The 17,806-nt window shown below is 51.4% G+C and overlaps 5 protein-coding genes across 5 annotated transcripts; 4 read left to right on the top strand and 1 right to left on the bottom strand.

The window, feature by feature from the left end:
- Positions 1–1,270: 1,270 nt before the first annotated feature.
- N0V89_010273 (uncharacterized protein) lies at positions 1,271–2,798 on the top strand (the record flags this gene model as incomplete). The annotated part of the gene is made up of 2 exons (XM_056219017.1): positions 1,271–1,279; positions 1,797–2,798. 2 exons carry the CDS (start codon positions 1,271–1,273, stop codon positions 2,796–2,798), a joined length of 1,011 nt encoding a protein of 336 aa, XP_056066144.1.
- Positions 2,799–8,774: 5,976 nt separating this feature from the next.
- On the bottom strand, positions 8,775–9,914 carry OST3 (oligosaccharyl transferase subunit ost3/OST6; the record flags this gene model as incomplete). The annotated part of the gene is made up of 4 exons (XM_056219016.1): positions 8,775–8,956; positions 9,008–9,366; positions 9,419–9,519; positions 9,570–9,914. 4 exons carry the CDS (start codon positions 9,912–9,914, stop codon positions 8,775–8,777), a joined length of 987 nt encoding a protein of 328 aa, XP_056066143.1.
- Positions 9,915–10,315: 401 nt separating this feature from the next.
- Positions 10,316–12,512, top strand: N0V89_010271 (uncharacterized protein; the record flags this gene model as incomplete). The annotated part of the gene is made up of 3 exons (XM_056219015.1): positions 10,316–10,357; positions 10,410–10,700; positions 10,752–12,512. 3 exons carry the CDS (start codon positions 10,316–10,318, stop codon positions 12,510–12,512), a joined length of 2,094 nt encoding a protein of 697 aa, XP_056066142.1.
- Positions 12,513–13,050: 538 nt separating this feature from the next.
- N0V89_010270 (uncharacterized protein) lies at positions 13,051–13,477 on the top strand (the record flags this gene model as incomplete). The annotated part of the gene is made up of 2 exons (XM_056219014.1): positions 13,051–13,128; positions 13,223–13,477. 2 exons carry the CDS (start codon positions 13,051–13,053, stop codon positions 13,475–13,477), a joined length of 333 nt encoding a protein of 110 aa, XP_056066141.1.
- Positions 13,478–15,366: 1,889 nt separating this feature from the next.
- Positions 15,367–17,273, top strand: N0V89_010269 (uncharacterized protein; the record flags this gene model as incomplete). Its single annotated transcript, XM_056219013.1, has 3 exons — positions 15,367–15,450; positions 15,670–16,926; positions 17,055–17,273. 3 exons carry the CDS (start codon positions 15,367–15,369, stop codon positions 17,271–17,273), a joined length of 1,560 nt encoding a protein of 519 aa, XP_056066140.1.
- Between the last annotated feature and the right edge of the window lie 533 nt (positions 17,274–17,806).

Genomic DNA, 17,806 nt, shown 5'->3' with positions numbered 1-17,806 from the left:
CGACACAGGCCGAGAGATGCTTGCGGAGACGCTCCGGCTTGGTTTTGGGCGGGTAATCGGTGTCGCAGAGGGTTTCTATGTTGAAATCAGGTGAAGATTCGATGCATCGGACGCTGTGGGACGGACACGGCGATGAACGCGAGCGTGATGCGGTGGTCTGAGGTTGGATTAAGGTGCGCTATCGGTCGACTAATCCGTAAGGTGCGGAGTTGGGCTAGCAGGGCTGCGGAGAGCGGCACGAGCGGGTGGCCGAAGCGAAGTTCATTCAATGTCAGAACAGCTCAACGGCCTTTGCGCTATATTTGCATTTTACATCTCTGCTTGCTTTCCCAGATCTGCATAGAGGGTTGAGTATCGTTATCCAATGCCTCTTTGTCTTTCGCTTGCTATCGAATCGTTCCAAGGTTTGTTTCTGCTGAGCTGAAAAGCACACCGTGGATGCGAATACTGAAATGATATCATAGATTGCATCACGACGGGGCTCTCTACTTGTTGTGTGATATAAATCGAACATCTCTCTCACTGTAATCCCTGCTGCGTTCCGCACACTAGTAGGAGAGCAAGATTGGCCTCAGGCTCTTTGGACCAGCCATCGAGGTTTATTGCTGTGTCACCGAAGCAAGCGATACCGAGCGCTCTGAATGGCGGCTGCGTAACTCCTATACTTGATTCTTGTCCAGAAAATTGTTGGAACCCCTAAGACGGATCTACCAGCACGCACACGGAGTTCCGCGCGAAGCAATCTAGCCCGAAAATCATCACGAGCCGGGTGTTTACCGTTTTCAAGAATTCGAAGCAGGCCCTGGAGCCAAATATGGTACGAAAAGGTCAATTTTATGGAGGGATTAAAGTAACAGTATCTGATGCTGCAGATCAAAGACACTGAACAGGTGTGGAGAAGTCGATGTAAAGAGACTGTACGGGCAAACAACAATGCACCAAGGCCACGTAGCGGAGCACACCCACTCGCTACCTGGTAAGCGCCATTCAAGTGAAGCCTCCAAGAACTCCTCAGCAAGACGGCAATGCAAATTCTGGCATCACAGATCTCTCCTCTCACCAACTTACACCAACAACGATAGCTACGCACCACCGACATAACCCTCCCACTTGTCACGTCTTGCTCCCCTAGGCAATCACTGTGACGCGCTGAATGACCGTTATGGGGACAGCCACCCGCTGTGCGATACGCTGGATCACCGTTACGGGTACAGCCACTCGCTGTGCGACCCGTTGAACAATCGTTACGGGGACGGCAACACGCTGGAAAATGGTGGCGGTGAATGTGCTAGGTGCCGGCGTCCTAATATCTCATCAGCTTCATCTGATTGACAATGGAAGATGATACTCACACAGTCGTCGTGCTGGTCTCCGTGCTACCAGTGCCGGCATCAGTCGTAGTTGTAGTAACGACAACAGTAGAAGCGTCCGGCATAACTGTCTCCGTAACGACTACTGTGGCAGCACTGCCGGAGTCGGTGACTGTTGCAGGGATAGTTGTGTACGCAGTTATGTAGCTTGTATCTGCTGCACCGGTAACTGTTATGTAGCTTGTATCCGCTGAACCGGTAACTGTTACCACTGCTGTTGAGGCAGGCAGCTGTGACGTGACGACAACAGGCGAGCAGGCTGTCAAAAGTGCTGCGGCTGAGCTTGAGGTTGTACTGGCGTCCTTTAAGAAGTTAATTAAAACCAGTGATCGTGCTGCGCGCTACAATCTGCACGACATTCGAATATAGAAAAGGTAACTTACTACAGACGTCAATACTGGAATAAGCGCGGCAGCGCTGCTCGAGGAAGAGGATGTATCACCTGCGGAGGAAGTCAGCATGCTTGAGCTGCTGGACGATGATACCACGGAAGAAGAGCTTGATGGGGAAGATGTCGCCGCCGAGCTGCTGGACGACGACACCACGGAAGAGGAGCTTGATGGGGAGGATGTCGCCACCGAGCTGCTGGACGATGACACCACCGAACTGCTAGACGATGACACCACCGAACTGCTGGACGATGACACCACCGAAGAGGAGCTTGATGGGGAAGATGTCGCCGCCGAGCTGCTGGACGATGACACCACCGAGCTGCTAGACGATGACACCACCGATGAGGAGCTTGATGGGGAGGATGTCGTCGTCGAGCTGCTTAGCGTCGTGCTGGAGATGATGGATGATGAGGAACTACTCAGCGCCGTACTGGAGATGACAGATGAGGAAGAACTACTCAGTGCCGTGCTGGTGATGATGGATGAGGAAGAACTGCTCAGTGCCGTGCTGGTGATGATAGAGGAAGAACTGCTTGTCGTGCTGGAGATGATAGATGAAGAAGAACTACTCAGCGCCGTACTGGAGATGATTGATGAGGTAGATGCTGCTGCTGCTGAAGATGCTGCCGCCGAAGATGCTGCGGCTGAAGATGCTGCTGCTGAGGATGCTGCTGCCGACGACGCTGCTGCCGACGACGCCGCTGCGGACGATGCTGCTGCTGACGATGCTGCTGCGGAAGATGCAGCCGCCGAAGATGCAGCCGCCGATGATGCTGCTGCCGATGAAGCAGCCGCCGATGATGCTGCTGCCGATGAAGCAGCCGCCGACGATGCTGCGGCCGAAGACGCTGCGGCTGAAGATGCTGCTGCTGACGATGCTGCGGCCGCAGATGACGAGGTCTGGGCGGCTGCGAGAGCCAAAAGCATCGAAAACGTGAACAGTAACATCCTTGCTGAGGTTCGAATGGCCTATCTGTGGACGTTTGTTAGTGTGATTCTAATCATCGCTTCCGGGGACAGCTGCCATACTTACTAGTTTGAATATATCCACCGAAAAAGTATCGTACAACATGTAACCTTAGGCCCATCCGTTGTCTTATAGTGTTGTGTTTATGATATCGAATTTGGCATGCATTCACGTTCTTCAATTCGAAGCAGGGGTGATCGTTTCGGAGTTCCTCCCGATCAAACAGCTGACGCCGTAATGTGATGGCGGAATGTGGGACTCGAAGTCGAGGTCTGGCGGCTAGGAATTTCAATATGCGGCTAGACATATTATGCTAATCGCTGCCACAACTTGATCTGCTTACACAGAAAAGGAAAAGCCATCCAATCTCGATCGGACCTATCCAATCTCCGTTGAAGCCACCCATTCTCCATCGATACCACAGTCGCTGAAGAATTTGAACCCATACAGTACCATGAGCCTTACTTTCCTACTTAGTTACGCTCGTACCATCCCCACGCGGTGCTATCAAACCCGCCACCATTGACTTCAGCGATTCCAACACAGCGTGCTACGGAGCGTAGTGTCTGCTCCGTGGATTGAATTTTCCTACAGAGTGAGGCGTAGATCATCCCCGAGCACCGGCAGCTAGGCTGAAATGAGTCTCTGAAACGCGCTCTATTGCTACGGTTCACTTGACATCCACGTGATGAATAGCGGCGGAAGATGGCGCAGAGCACTGTGTTCTTGTGCGACCTTCCTGTTTGAGCGACCTAGTACCATAGGTACCTAGGTAGAGATTCAAAATCACGTACCCTATATTATGATGCATAGTCAAAGTTCCTTTTACCCTAAAGCTACGGACTATTGACTTTGAATTTTGCTACAGCCCATAGCCGTAGAGGCTCCTGAGTACTAACAAGCTGCATGCAGCGTTGTACGCTATACTAGCAATGCTGATCGTTCTCGCCAAGCACCTATACAAACATTCGGCAATGCCTTCGACGGGTGATCGAATGCCCGGAATCCATTAATTCGTCACGCCAGGAGCACAACGCCGTCGTCGACATGTCGAAGTACCCAGATGGAGTTAACCGAAAAAGGGATTACTGATCTTGGCAAGGAGCATACCCATTCCAGGCCAATGTTTCTTCTCGCCCTTCTCCTTGAACCCGCCACACTCACCCTCTGTCAATAACGGCATTGTGTGCGGACGTTACTCTGGTCTCGGCGGTCCGCTCAACGACAGAATACTCTTCAGGAATGGTTTACGATGTCGTTGGGCCAGGCTCACGAGTGGCAACAAAGGTAAGAGATTTCTTGGAGATGCCCGACGCTGATGATGGCAGTGGTCTTGCGCTGCATCCCCGTTAGCATCAAGAAACCATGAGTCGGCTTCCGGTCCGTTAGCTTTAGAAACAGTCCGATGTGTACACTCAAGAACGACTCGTCCTTGCGAAACCGCGCCCATGCTGAGACGAGGCTCTCGGTTCACGGTGAACGTTACCGCAACGTTGCTGTGAGACGACAATGCTGGTGTTGCTGAAGGCTGGGATAGTGACACGCGCAATCGTTTGGCGCTAGAGGTGGCTTAGCGATTGGTCCATCATGCAGAACCACGAGTATAAACGACGTGTCAACCGCTTTCCCGGCGCCATGGAGATCAACATGCACCCTCGAGGACCGGAATGCAATGCCTACCTTCCAGCCGTATCCATTGGCTCCCACCGAAGTCTTTCGACAGGTCAGATGCTATGGCTGTGACCCTTCGCTACTCCTGCACGGGTCCATACCAGTCACGACGACTTGTTCGTGATGACATTCCTTGCATGCCCACATTAGAGTTCGTCGCACGGTACCTAGGTAATATCTACAGCTGCGATAATGGCTCTACCACAACAGTCAGTGTTTTTTCGCAGGCTCCTGCACACTGACTGGTCCTCTGGATAGAACCATTCATCTATACTACGGCGGGCATCAGCGCTATGTTGAAGGTAACCGCGATCCTCACGAACGCATTGTACTGTCGATGCGATGAAATGAACAATGATGTTGCCTAGTGGCGACCAAAGCCAGCCCAGCAAGAATGCGACTTTTCGGGAGACGGCTGACCTTTCGCGTGCTCAGCGTCACTATTTCCCCTATTACAACGCTCGCCCTAATCCCTGTAATGGGCAAGCTATGTGTGACTGCTGGTGGGCTGCTGAGAAACTTGGCATTATCTTGCTTCCATGATAGACTCATGAAGGATATGATCGCCTCTGGCACTCTAAGGAAGCTAAGTATTTATCATCTAGATGATGATGGAGGCGCTTCACATGCAGTACACGATTAGTGTCTTGAGAAGCTAGCTACCGCTTGCGCATTGCGCTACCGACAAGTTGGCCGACTGTGTAGTACGTTCTAGATATGCTGAGCATTTTCTAGAAAATGCAAGGAGGCATTCACAGCAACCTTGCGCGCTTGGGCGGCGACAAAGGGGGTATCTTTGGATTGGATACATCATCTCTACCGCAGGCCTCGAAATGCTGAGCTGCCTTGAACGGTTCATCCACCAGTTTTCGAAAACACGTACCGTCTACGTTGGTCTGCTATCGCAAAACAACGAGGCCATTCGCACATAAAGAACCCCATGATGGACCGGCTAAGTTATGTGGGGGACACAGTGACATGCATACGGTGAATTGGGAATGGGACTAACGGCTAAGCTTCCCGGCCACACAATGACAGAGGTGATGTTCTAAGAATGAGACTATCGGCTAAACTACCCGGTTGGTACAGTGACATATATGGCAAAGCTAAACAATAACTTACGATATCTTGTCCCATGAAAGATGTGCTTTCTATGGGCAGTGAACCACTGCTTCACTGATACACGCCTAAACGCGCAATCGAGTTCCTGTGGGATTAGACGCTGTAGGTGCGGAGCATGGCTCTACGCGCTATCTCGCGAAGAAGCTGAAAAGTAGTCATCATAAGCAGCGAAGACTATGCCATCAACGGTCTTTACGATACATCGAAGGCTTATTATAGAGTTGGGCTGAAGCGATTCTCGGAAACTGTTGTCATGCTTACCATATATCTTGGCTTTAGCGGTCCAGTAAAGAGCCTGTTGCGAAGAGATTGTGAAGTCGTGCTTGGAAAGAAGCGCAGTATCAACATAGGGATTATTGAATATTTTCAGGGTAGAGGGGATATACTCGGGTATCTTCTATTTTGTTCAAGTTGCATGGCCTTGCAAGACGAAAGGTTGTATGAGTCTTGCCGTGTATCAACAAGTTTTGTTGATCGTGAGTTAGCAATAGAAGACCGTCGTGATCCTTCCAGGAATACTTTTTAGAGGTTCTTCTTTATAAGATTTAACCTATGGCGTGTTGAATTGAAAAATGATGACAATGAGGGGTGAGTAGATGCGTCACTCTCATGTCACAAAAGGTGTACGCGAAGGCAACTTCAAGAGCGAGACGCGTCTCAAGAGAAAGGAAATGTCAAAGATGGACAAGCCATCCCCATAACACATATTCCGTAGCATCACTACACGGTTTAGAGCCCTGGAACATGATTTGCCTCATTAATTCCGCCACCGGCATGATCAACTCCATAGCACAAGTGCTCAGCAAACGCCTTGAGCGCGCAGAACGATCCTCATCTCTAACACTTTCCTGACCACGAAGTGTTGCAGCCAGACTTAAACAGACACACGATTTTGGCAGTAGAACCGCTGTTGCTCTTATTCGCATAGCCCCAAATGTTTTAATTTTTTCCTCACATCTGCATCGCGCTGATCAGTGTCCTAAATAAATGTCTCATTTAACTGAATATTGGCCACTATCGCTTTTCCGGAATTCCATGAATTTTCCCAAGACCCAATCACCCTACCTCTCTGCCCTGCTTCTCTTCCTGCTCATATATATCAGCCTGCTTGCGTGGAACGTATGGTCGTCAACTGTATGATCTATCTTCAGATTCTCTATGACGATCAATAGTCTCTGTACCTCTGCGTATCCTAAGATTTCGTTCAACTAGTGCGCTTCAGTGATTTGATTTTGGAGCCTCTGTGCTTATACTATCCAAATTTTGGGAATTAATAGAACCAAGCTTGTAGAGCTTCCAAGAGCCTATGTGCCTTAATACTATCGGGGTCTTGCACGGAATAAAGAGGATTGAGAGTGACCTAGGGATTATTGCATCCCTGTTATAATTTAAGACCGTCGTGGATTATAGCTCTATATATTTAATAGATACCGAGTGCCTTGCAGTATAGTTCAGTATTTACATGGGACAGATTGAGTTGGGATAGTTATTTAGCGTTAGGTCAGATATATTAATGGGCTAAAAGGTTCGTCGTTCAAAGTGTGTTCCGAATTCCCAGAGCGAAGTCTTGCGTTTTCCATTCCTACACAGCTTCGAAGTAGGGGTCTAGTAATACCTGGATGATAAGATGCAGGATAAAGAGTTTTGTGGCAAGCAGCTCCGGTAGGAGTGTAAGATCTTTGGCAATTGTTGGGAGTGTGAAATATTATTTTCTGTACCATTGCGTGGGAATTGATATATGTTTAGTTTTGTGACGACCCTTAACATCACGAAATAGCATTTAATAGCGGTTTTTGACAGCGCATGCTCTTTGGAAATCGGATCTAATTAAAATATCTTGAGTGCCTGGTAGTAATCTACTGTGGTATGTGTAATATGCCGTTCAGGTGTTTAAAGCATGCTGTCTTATCTTACGCAATATAGTGCAGGATCTCTAAAAAGAAGTTGAATTCTAACTTTCCAGAAACAAGTTGCTATATGCAAATTAAATTATACTTTGAATAGCTTTGGAACTTGTAAAACGATTGCGACATTCTTCCATGTAAGAATTTAATCCCTCTCGAAGTCTTCTTCCGTTGGCGATATCCTCGATCTTTACAATTGATATATTACGTTTTTTTGGGACGGTGTTCACAAGCTGCTCTATAGTCGCATACAAAACGACCTGATAGCGTGATAAATAAGCAGTAGCGAAATCTATACTTCGTCAGACGCCTTCCCTGGAAGTCTCTATATAGTATCCCAGAATACTTACAACCCTAGCATCCACCACCTTCATATTCGCCACTCCCTCAACCTTTAATGACCTATCCATGAGCTTCCCGAGCGCCGCTATCCCGCAAGATGAGAAACTATCAACCTACTTAATATAAGTCTATTGATTGCTTCATCAAACAAATCTACGCTCAACTCATTGGTTGTCAAAGCTTGTAGAATCTATGCCTCTATAACTTATGTCGAAGTCCGCTATACCGAACTGAATCGAAGAAACCGCAGGTATCACAACTTCATCAGGAAATCACATGGGAACACTTCTCTGTGTATCCATCGCGAAACCCGCATGCTGAGAACGCTCACAATGCTGCACGGCGTCACGCCCCGCGTAACGATGACACTCACTCATGGGATCTTCAACAGCAGGTTTCCACCTAAATTGATTTTGCATCAAGAAGTCGTACAGTATGAAGTGTGTCTGATAACGTCTCTGTCACGACAGAAATATGTTCAACGCATAACACTCTGGTCGTACTAGCTTAGCCAAAGGTTGAGGCGAACAGCATGGGACGGCGAATTGCAACGATAGTGATGCTGGGACATGATGGCTTATACAGTTCAATTACTGTTCGTGGTCCCCATTGAGTTCTCCGCACGTCGATACATCCGGCCAAGTCAAAGGATATAAGCACACTTCTGGTGCATTCTAAGATGTCGAATCGCGCGAGAGATTTTCTGGATGACGAGCTTTTGACGGCGCCGATTGCGATAGCACTGATTGTCCACGATTCGTCAATGTAAGTATCTAGACAGGAAATGGTGCAAATATTGATGTCGCGACGCGAAGTTTCATAGATATCCTAATTTTCCTGTCCAGCCTTAACGCCGGCTGATGCAATATACACGTGACAAATCTTATCAACTCTACAGTGGGAGCGCTCGTCCGTCCAGCGAGGCTCAACTATCGAACATTGGCAGGTTCAGAACATGCCATCTTCTTGTCCTTCTTCTCTTCTGCTTCACACGTATTCTTTGCGCTTAGAACGGAGGCAGCCAGAACTGGTAGCCGCCATTCTTCTGTCGGAAGACGCTGAGGAGGAAGCTGTACATGCAGAGCAGGACGCCGCTCCAGAGGAAGACAGCAAACTGCTGGGCGCGCGCGTCGGCTATGCGGGGGACCTTGAGCGCGAGGGAGATAGTAGCGAAGGAAAGAACGCCGTCTATATCGGATTAGCCCGTGAGTCTGATCTACTTCGACATAACAAACTTACATATAGCTGCAACAATTTGGGATTCCAGACCGAACTGGTTGCTGAACCCACCAGCAAAGTAGTTGACTCCACCTTTGCCGTCTCCAGAGACATACGGGACCTTACGAATGTGGTTGAACATGTGTCCGCTGGTGAAGAGTAGCACAGCGATAAGACTGAATGCGGCCCACAGGTTGCGGTTCTGCAGGATCGGAAGGACGTAAGGCGATGCAACGACGACAAAGGTAACAGTACCAAGGATAGCGGTCGTCACGGTGATGATCTTGACCCAGTTGATGGGGCGGGAGATGGCAGGTTTCGGAGCGTCGGCGGGAAGCTGGCGCGCAACCCAGGCCTGGATCTGCTCAGCGGATTGAGGACTATGTATTGTCAGTTCTATGCTTCAAGTGTATGAGGAACGGGAGTTGTTACCCGTTGGTAAAGTCGAAGCGGACGGGCTGCGAGTCAACCTTTGCATTAGGGCCGACGGTGGGGTGGAAGTAGAGCAGAATTGGGGCGGTTTGGAGCATCAACTGCGGCTCATTAGTACATACGCTCCTTCTCACAGCAGAGTCTTCCATACCTGCTGAAATGTGTTCTTCCCATCCACAAAGTCCAGCGTTCCAAACACCAACCTGCTCTTCCCCTCCTTGTCGCCCTTGACCCAGCTCTTGGCCAGCAGATCCCATTCCGGTTGAAACTCGCGGCACAGCACGCATCCAAATCGAGTCTCCAAAGCAGTCAGCAGCACAGCGACTGAGTAATCCCGGGGGGCCTTGGTCAATTTGGTGTAGCTGGCATCGTCGAGCTTGAGCGGGCCGGAGGACGACTTGGAGCGGAAGTCGCTGAAGCGGTCGCCCGAGGACTTCTTGGCGGCAAGCGCCGTGAAAGGCAGCAGCGAAGCTGTTAGAAGCTGTAGCCAGCGCATTGTAGGCGTGCGGGTGGAAATGTGACAGAATGGGAGCTCTGCTTGATGTCGAGAGCTTGGGGAACGTGTCCTTGCGCTGGAGCGGAAGGGCTACGTAATCAGCTTAAGCGAGCTGCAGGGATATGGCTGGATGCTCGAATGTTACCTCTTGAAAACAGCATAAGATTACGGTCGATCAATCTGGGAAGAGTTTTGCATTTCTGAGTGTTCATAGATATCCATAATACGGTATTCCATCCTCATCATTTCAATTGTTGGTGAGTGTTGCAAAACGTCGGATATCCATCGGTGGTGCCTGGTTTCTTGGCAACGGCTATTGTTTTGTTTACGACGCGTCGGCCGACGTCCAACTCAACCCCTCCATCCTATCATCCCATCTTACCCTTTGCTGCATCGTCGTAATGGCTGTCGTGAATCCGGACTGGGACTATGAAATAAAAGATGTGAGCCACTCCGAATATAGCATTAACAAAAGTTTGTATTGACGTGTCGTAGTTAAAACATGCGCTGCGAACGAAAGACCTCGAGCTCAGCCTGGAGCGCAGCAAGCACTCAGTTGACATAGTTGCGAAAGATGAAGACATTAGAAAGCTGCGGGTCAGCCAGTGCCTTCTGCGAGATGAGAATGGCGACCTGCACGAGCAGCTAGAAGAGGAACAGGCGCGTTCTGATGGTCTGGAGAACGAGCTCAACGAAGCCCTTGCTCAGTTGGATGAGCAAGCGGCTGCTGCTGAGCTAGCGCAAAACCAAATTCGCACCCAGGCCCGGGAAGTCGCGAACCTAAAGGTGCGTCACTTCGGCCGTGCATTCAACTTCACCCACTGAACAAACGCACAGGCCGAGCTCAAAGCAATGGAAAACATCACTTCCGATTCGAATAAGATCCTTTCCGAGAAGCTCGCCCTTACCCGCGAAATCTCCTCGCTTCGCCCCGAAGTCGAACACCTGCGCGCGCAGGTCGAATCGAACGACGGCCTGCTTGCTGAGAAGCTTTCCCTGCAGCGGCAATTGACCACAATCCAGGTTGAACTCGAGAACGAAAAGCGCACATCGGCGCGTGCCCTCGCAAAGCAAGGAAAGAAGATGGAACAGGACGAGGATCTCCGAGGACAGATGGAGGAGCTGCGCAATGAGCTGGCCAAGGAGAAGAAGGACCGCTTCAAAGCTGAGGCAGCATTGGCCAAGGCCGAAAAGGCTACTGAGCAGGCACAGGCTGATCTAGAGTCGCAGGAACAGGTGATGGAACGCGCACAAGCCAAGCTGGACAAGGCCGAAAAGAAGGAAGCTCAAAAGGCGAACAGGCGGGATGAGGAACGCGAGGCGGAAGTCGAGCAGCTACGTGAGGAACTAGCACGAGAGAAGAGCGCCCGGGCAGCTGCTGAGAAGGCCAATGCAATTGTCAGCGAGCGCGATGCGCAGTTAGAGGAGCTCCAGCAGCAACTCGACCAGGAGAAACGCGAGCGTCAGAAACTTGAGAAAGCCAACAAGAAGAGCCAGCAGGGCAGCCAACAATCCGATGGAAAAGCCGAAGATATGAAGACGGAGCTCGAGGAGGCCAAGCGGGAGCGGAAGCAGCAAGAAAAGGAATACACCAAGACCCTCTCCGACCTGCAGAACAAGAACGCCATTCTCGACGATAAGCTGAGCGCTTTCCGGGAGAAGCTACGTTCCACCAAAGAGAAGCTCAAGCAGAAGGAGGAAGAACTGGAGCGCGCCGAGCGAGCCCAAACCGCGCCGCCTGCCAAAGCCGTTCGCGAGACGTCCGTCAAACCCGCAAAGAACGTGCGGAAGCGCATGGCCGCCTCGGTCGAGCCAGAGACCAACCTGGGGACACCAGGTAACGGCATCCCAGCGAAGAAGACTAGACGCGGAATATCGGCCACGGCCATTGGCGACACGTCCAACTTTTCACTGACACCCTTCCTCAACCGCACTGCTATCAGCGTGCCCGGCGAGACGATCATTGAGGAGGAAGATGACGAAAAGGCCAGCACCGACGCCGCTGAGGAAGCAACCTCGATGGCACCACCCAAGAAAGCAGCAGCACCACCCAAGATCAAGGCCCTCGTACCGTCAGCATCCAACAAGGCAAACGCTAAACCCGGCACCCGAAAGAAGACCAGCGCGCCCATTCTTGACGTCGTTGCTGAAGAAGCCTCTCACCTCTCGACCAAGGACAACTCTGAAAACTTGTTACCCGCCGTTACCGTGCCGCTCAAGACCACCGATGGTCCGTCCAAAGAGCCTACAAAGTCGAAGCTTGTCCCCAAAATCAAGCCACGTAAATCGCTCATGTCTTTTGCGACCTTCATTGACGAGCCTGCCGCCGAGAAGAAAAAGAAGCGCAAACTGGGGGCAGGTGGACTTGGAAAGACGCTTTTCGACGATGACGAGGAGGCTGACGAAGATGCCCCGGCCAAGCCAAAGAGTAGCAAGGGCCTCTTTGCTGCGAGGGCGCTGGGGAAGGCCGGGTTGGGTAAGGGGATTGGACGGCCAATAAGTGGGGGCTACAACATGATGTCCGATGAAGGGTTCACATTTTCGCCGCTGAAGAAGGACAGGAGGGCAGGTGGTCCCGGTGCAAGCTTCCTGAAGTGAAACATCAGGTTAGCTGGTCGTCATGGTCGGTAGTGGGTATTGAAGGTGGTGTCGGTGTTTGTGCATTTTAGCATTTCTAGGAGTTCCCTCGGTATACACGCACATTTGCCGGACGTTACCTTTGCCGTGGAGTATCTCCAATGTGGTGTTGTGTCGACCGAACACCCTGAACCGTTCCAAAGATTCTAGAAAGCGGATCAGACCCACTTAGCTCACTCGGCTGACCCCTGCGCGAACCGCGAGCCCCCTGTCATTTCTCCGTGCCGCGTGTTTCAGCCTCAGCTGGAAAGCGCGAAACACCGTTTCGTTTCGCAGACTCCGGTGCAACAATTTATTTTGCGTCGTGCATCTCCTTTGCCACCTTTCTACGAATCAGTTCCTACCTTGAAGACCGTTTGTCGCAGACTTGCCAGCGAGTGCGCCATCTAGTGCAATCGCCCAAAAGAAAGCATTACCCCGCGCTGATCAGCGAACATTTGGGGACACAGCCTGAGAGCAAGCACACGACACACCGCACACAACAAGCAAAGATCACACCATGGGCGCAATAGGCAACCTCGTCCCCCTCGTCATCCTCTTCGCCGTCGTCGCAGGCGCAGGATGGGTAGGATACCAGGTACTTCCCCCTCCCTTCTCCTTCTCCGCCCCCTCTCCCATACACTACGCTCTCCTCTCTCGCCTTCCTCCGCTAACATCCCACCCCTCTAAAGATCTACCTCTACTCCAACGAGCTCGCCGAACGCGGCGTCCGCAAGATGGAAAAGAAGAACGTCGTGTTCACGAAAGACGGCGCGAAGGTCGCGGTCAAGGAGGTCCGCGACGAGGACTACGCCGATCGCACGCAGAAGGCGTTTGTCAAGACGTGGAATACAGCACAGGGGGGTAGCGCGGCGTCGGGGCAGAGCTCGAGGAGCAGTAGCTATACGGAGAAGAGGCCGAGTGCGAGTAGGAGCAGGACGAAATAGGTGGACCGGGAGGGGGAGGTAGAGATGTGGGATGTTGGGATGTTTTGGGTGGGTGCTGGAGCATTGCGTTGCATTGGTACAGCGGGTGTTTTCTTTCGGTTTGAGCAACAAGGCAGATGTAGGTTGGTGGTATGGACGGGATGGACGGGATGGGACCCGTGTACGAGCAATACCATCCAAGCGATTAGAGAATCGCTGATTTCGATATTTTCAGGTTCGGTTTGGACGAATATATCTGTTATCGCTTGGTCTCTGAAGCTTCCGGCTTCTAGTGCGTGAGTGCGCTTGTAGGAAATGAACTGACCCTTCGTGCTTGTGATCGTGCAGCTACCATGCTCGAACAGTCAATAGCCGCGTATACCACAGCATAGTATACCAAGAGGCCTAGAACGTCACTTGGACAATGCGTGAATGGATCGGTGACTCGGTGAATCGGTGCGCCGGTCATTGTTGAAGACGATACTTCCACGAGTGTCTGGGCGTACGACAGGTGTGCGCTAGCCAACAGGAAGCACCCGCTACCCGCTCTTCCTATCTAATTGCACCTCCATATCCACACCGCATATTCTCTGCACTACCTTCGGGTTGTTCGGTGTTTTTCTGTCAGGTGTTGACTAGGCCGATAAAGGATAACCTTTGAGCTCTGTATAAGCTACATGATTGGCTGGCGCATCACGTGATCGAAAAATCCCCGACAACACCGAGGGTGTTCGGTCCTAATTAATTGGCGTATGCAGAGGTAGTCCTCACACAGCATGTCGAGTCGTAGTGCCCAGGAATTCCCAGCACGAGGTCCACCCCAATCGCAGCATTTCTCACTTCTCGTCGAGAGTGCAGCATATCTCCTTTTAGGTATAGATTGGTCATTCAGCCATCATCAAGTCCATGGCACAACGGTCCCAGGCTAGAGAAACTCGCGCTTATCTCAGCTTCCATCGTACAGACACTACACCTATCGTAGCAGGTCATCGTAACTCTCGTTCCTCCGCTAGCCACCATGGGCAGCCTCAACTTCATCGTCCCTAACTGATTCAAGGTGTCGGACGTACCTAGCGTTTAGCCAACGAAGTCCGATTATATGTGCGGAGAAAGGCCCACAAAACCCCCTCGTTGGCCGGCTATACCAGCTACCCTGCACCTCCGTCTTAGCTTTAAAAAAAGCTTGTTTCCGCGGACCTTAATGCTGACGCTGCCCGTCATCCAATACGTACCACGACGTCGAATATTTACCCATCTGAGATAATGAGCGGCATGGTTCGCAATGTAACACCTCATGCAAGTTCTGACATGAAGGTTTGTGCCTAGCGTACCGGAAGCTCCACTCAAGGTTAGCCCAACCATGTGCGACGTTTTAACGTGCATCAGCGATCAGCACATCTCCACCGCCGCGTAGCCAGTGCGACACATTCCTGCGACCCTGCAGTCTGGCACCGTGGGGCAGGACTCCATCCCTGATCATTGCTGGCAGGAGCTCGGCCGAGGCGCTACACATATAGGCCCGAGGCAGTATACTTATAAGACGCTCTGCTGGAGATGTGAGAGTACACAGTAGTTGCCCAGGTGCGCTTGGTCGTGCGGCACGTGTACGTTGCGAATCAGCAAGTTCGTTTTAGCTCTACCCTAAACGTCTTATATCCCTCAAGTATACCCAGGAGACATCCTACCAAGCTTACTGTGGCGCAAACGTCTTCGTCTTCTTGATCAGCTGAACTCCGCTCCAGGCCATTACTAGCTAAAGCCTCCCCTGCAATCATCTTTTGCAGAGCTGAACATCTGGAGTTGCTCTCTCTACAATCCTACTCTATAGTTCGGGTATTGCATTGCTCATCCTGGGGTAAACAAGCTGCCAAACCTTTCAGCGAGGAAAGCATCCGTGGTCCTGTCTCATTATGAGTACTGCCATCCTACCAAATGACTTCCGGCTTTCCAGCCCGGCGGGCATTGCCGTCTCCTTCGGTGCCTTTCTCTCGATAGTGAGTACAGTCTCCTTCATCGGGTTTTTCCTCCGATGATTCCCCTCTCGCGATCTATCACTCTCTTGCGTCAACTTGGGCGTCCGCACACACTATCATGGCAAATTTTTGGAGACGTACTATATAGGGAGAGTCACTTTAGGCTAGATTGTCGAATACCAGAGCCATTGCCTACAACATTTGTTCCCGCACTCAAAACATCTGCTAACAACTCTACAGGTAGCGGCCTACTCCGTCTACAAATGCATCTACAACCTCTACTTCCATCCCCTCTCCCACATCCCTGGTCCCCTCTGGGCCCGCGCAACACCAATCCCCTACATCCTTGGCATCAGGTATGGAGACATGGTGCCATGGATCCAGAAGCTCCACGAAAAGTACGGCGACGTAGTTCGCGTGGCACCCAACGAATGCTCCTTCATCTCCGGCGAGACTGCATGGCAAGATATCTACGGATTCCGCACCGGCCGCAACAAGGGAGGCGACACCTTTCAGAAGGATCGCTACTGGTATCCCGTCCCTTACACCGGAAGTCCAAGCATGCTCATCGCAGACGATCCGAATCACTCCCGCATGCGCAAGAACTTGAGCCACGCCTTCGCCGACAGGGCGCTCAGGGACCAGGAATCCCTCGTGCAGGACCTCGTCGACTTGTTGATCCAGCGCTTGAACGAGCGAGTCGCAGAAGGCAAGGAAGCTACAGATCTGATGACCTGGTATAATTATACTACCTTTGATATCATCACGGACCTCACCTTTGGCGAGCCCTTGTACTGCCTGCGCGACAAAGGCTACCACCCTTGGGTCCAGCTCGTGCTGGGGTCGCTCAAGGCGGGAGGCATAATGTCGATGCGTCGGCAGTACCCCCTTGTCGCTGCCTACGACCGGTTCCTCTCCATGTTCAATAAGAATTCTGCGGCGCTGCTGAACGCGCGGGAGTCGTTCATGAAGGCTGTTGCGGAGCAAGTGCATCAGCGCTTAGAGAGGGAGACCGAGCGCCCTGACTTCTTCACTGCGGTGATCAAAAACCAGGGAATCGGGAACAAGGCACTGACAAAGGCGGAGATGGTATCGAACTCAACGACACTCATGATAGCCGGCAGCGAGACGACGGCCACGCTCTTATCCGGCGTCACCTTCCTCATACTGCGCAATCCTTCCGTCTACGAAAAGTTGAAGAGCGAGATTCGAAGCTGCTTCACGTCCGCCGATCAGATCACCTTCGCGGCAGTAGAGAAGCTCGAGTACACGATTGCCGTCCTGCAAGAGGCGCTGCGGTACTACCCGCCCGTCCCGACAGGCTTTCCCCGCGTGGCGCCCAAAGGCGGAGACACCGTCTCGGACCGATACATCCCCGAGGGAACAGTCGTGTACGTTTCGCAGCACGCGACGAATCACAGCCCCCGCAACTTCGTCGAGCCGGATGCGTTTGTCCCGGAGCGATGGCTGAAAGATGCGCCGGAGAAATTTAGACATGTGAGTACTCCCCTGCTTTTTTCCGTCTCTCGCCAATATGTCTCGATACCCTCCCTACGTTACCCCAGACCGGGCTCACACCACCCAACCTCTACCCTTCCATACTCACAAATACTAACACCTCACAGGACAACCACGCCGTCATGAACCCCTTCTCCTTCGGCCCGCGCAACTGCCTCGGCAAGAATCTCGCGTACGCAGAGATGCGCGTCATCCTAGCTAAAATGCTCTGGCACTTTGATCTCGAGCTGCAGCCGGGCATGGACGACTGGCTGGAACGGCACAAGCTGTTTATGCTGTGGGAGAAGCCTGCGCTGATGGTCAAATTGAGTCCGGTCGTGCGATAGTGCGGATACGGGGTTCCCTGAGGGTGGTCTGAAGAGGAAGGTTGAGCGGGGAGGGAGGCGGAGATGTTGTGGGTTTGGGGGACAGATGGGGATATAAAACGGACAGCTAGGAAGCTAGGATATGTATGGTTGATTGCAAAAGTTCTTCCACTACGTTCTTATAGCTCTAGGTCAAATTTGAAACGATGTCATTCGATCCCTATGAGATCTTTACTCTATCGTTAGCCGGTTCACATTGCAAAGCCAGGATCGTCGAAGAGCTGAATTCGATCACAGTAGACGTTAAGATAGGGCACTAGCCTACCAGAATAGGTGTACGAAAGTCCTCTGGCCAATTATGAAATGGTATATCATGGAATTCCATTAGAACTGATCAAAACTTGATCCAGAGCAGTGAGTGTTCGAAGAAATTCCTAAGAGTAGATATTACATTTCTACGTATACATGCCTGCATGTCTTCTAGTAACCCTCGTCCCTTCGCAAACTCACGCAACCCTTCCTTTCATCTCAACATCGTAGCCGAAATCCCATCC

The sequence above is a fragment of the Didymosphaeria variabile genome (genome assembly GCF_027946475.1).
Source record: "Didymosphaeria variabile strain IMI 356815 chromosome Unknown scaffold_8, whole genome shotgun sequence".
NCBI lineage: Eukaryota > Fungi > Ascomycota > Dothideomycetes > Pleosporales > Didymosphaeriaceae > Didymosphaeria > Didymosphaeria variabile.
This window is presented reverse-complemented; position numbering and strand designations above follow the sequence as displayed.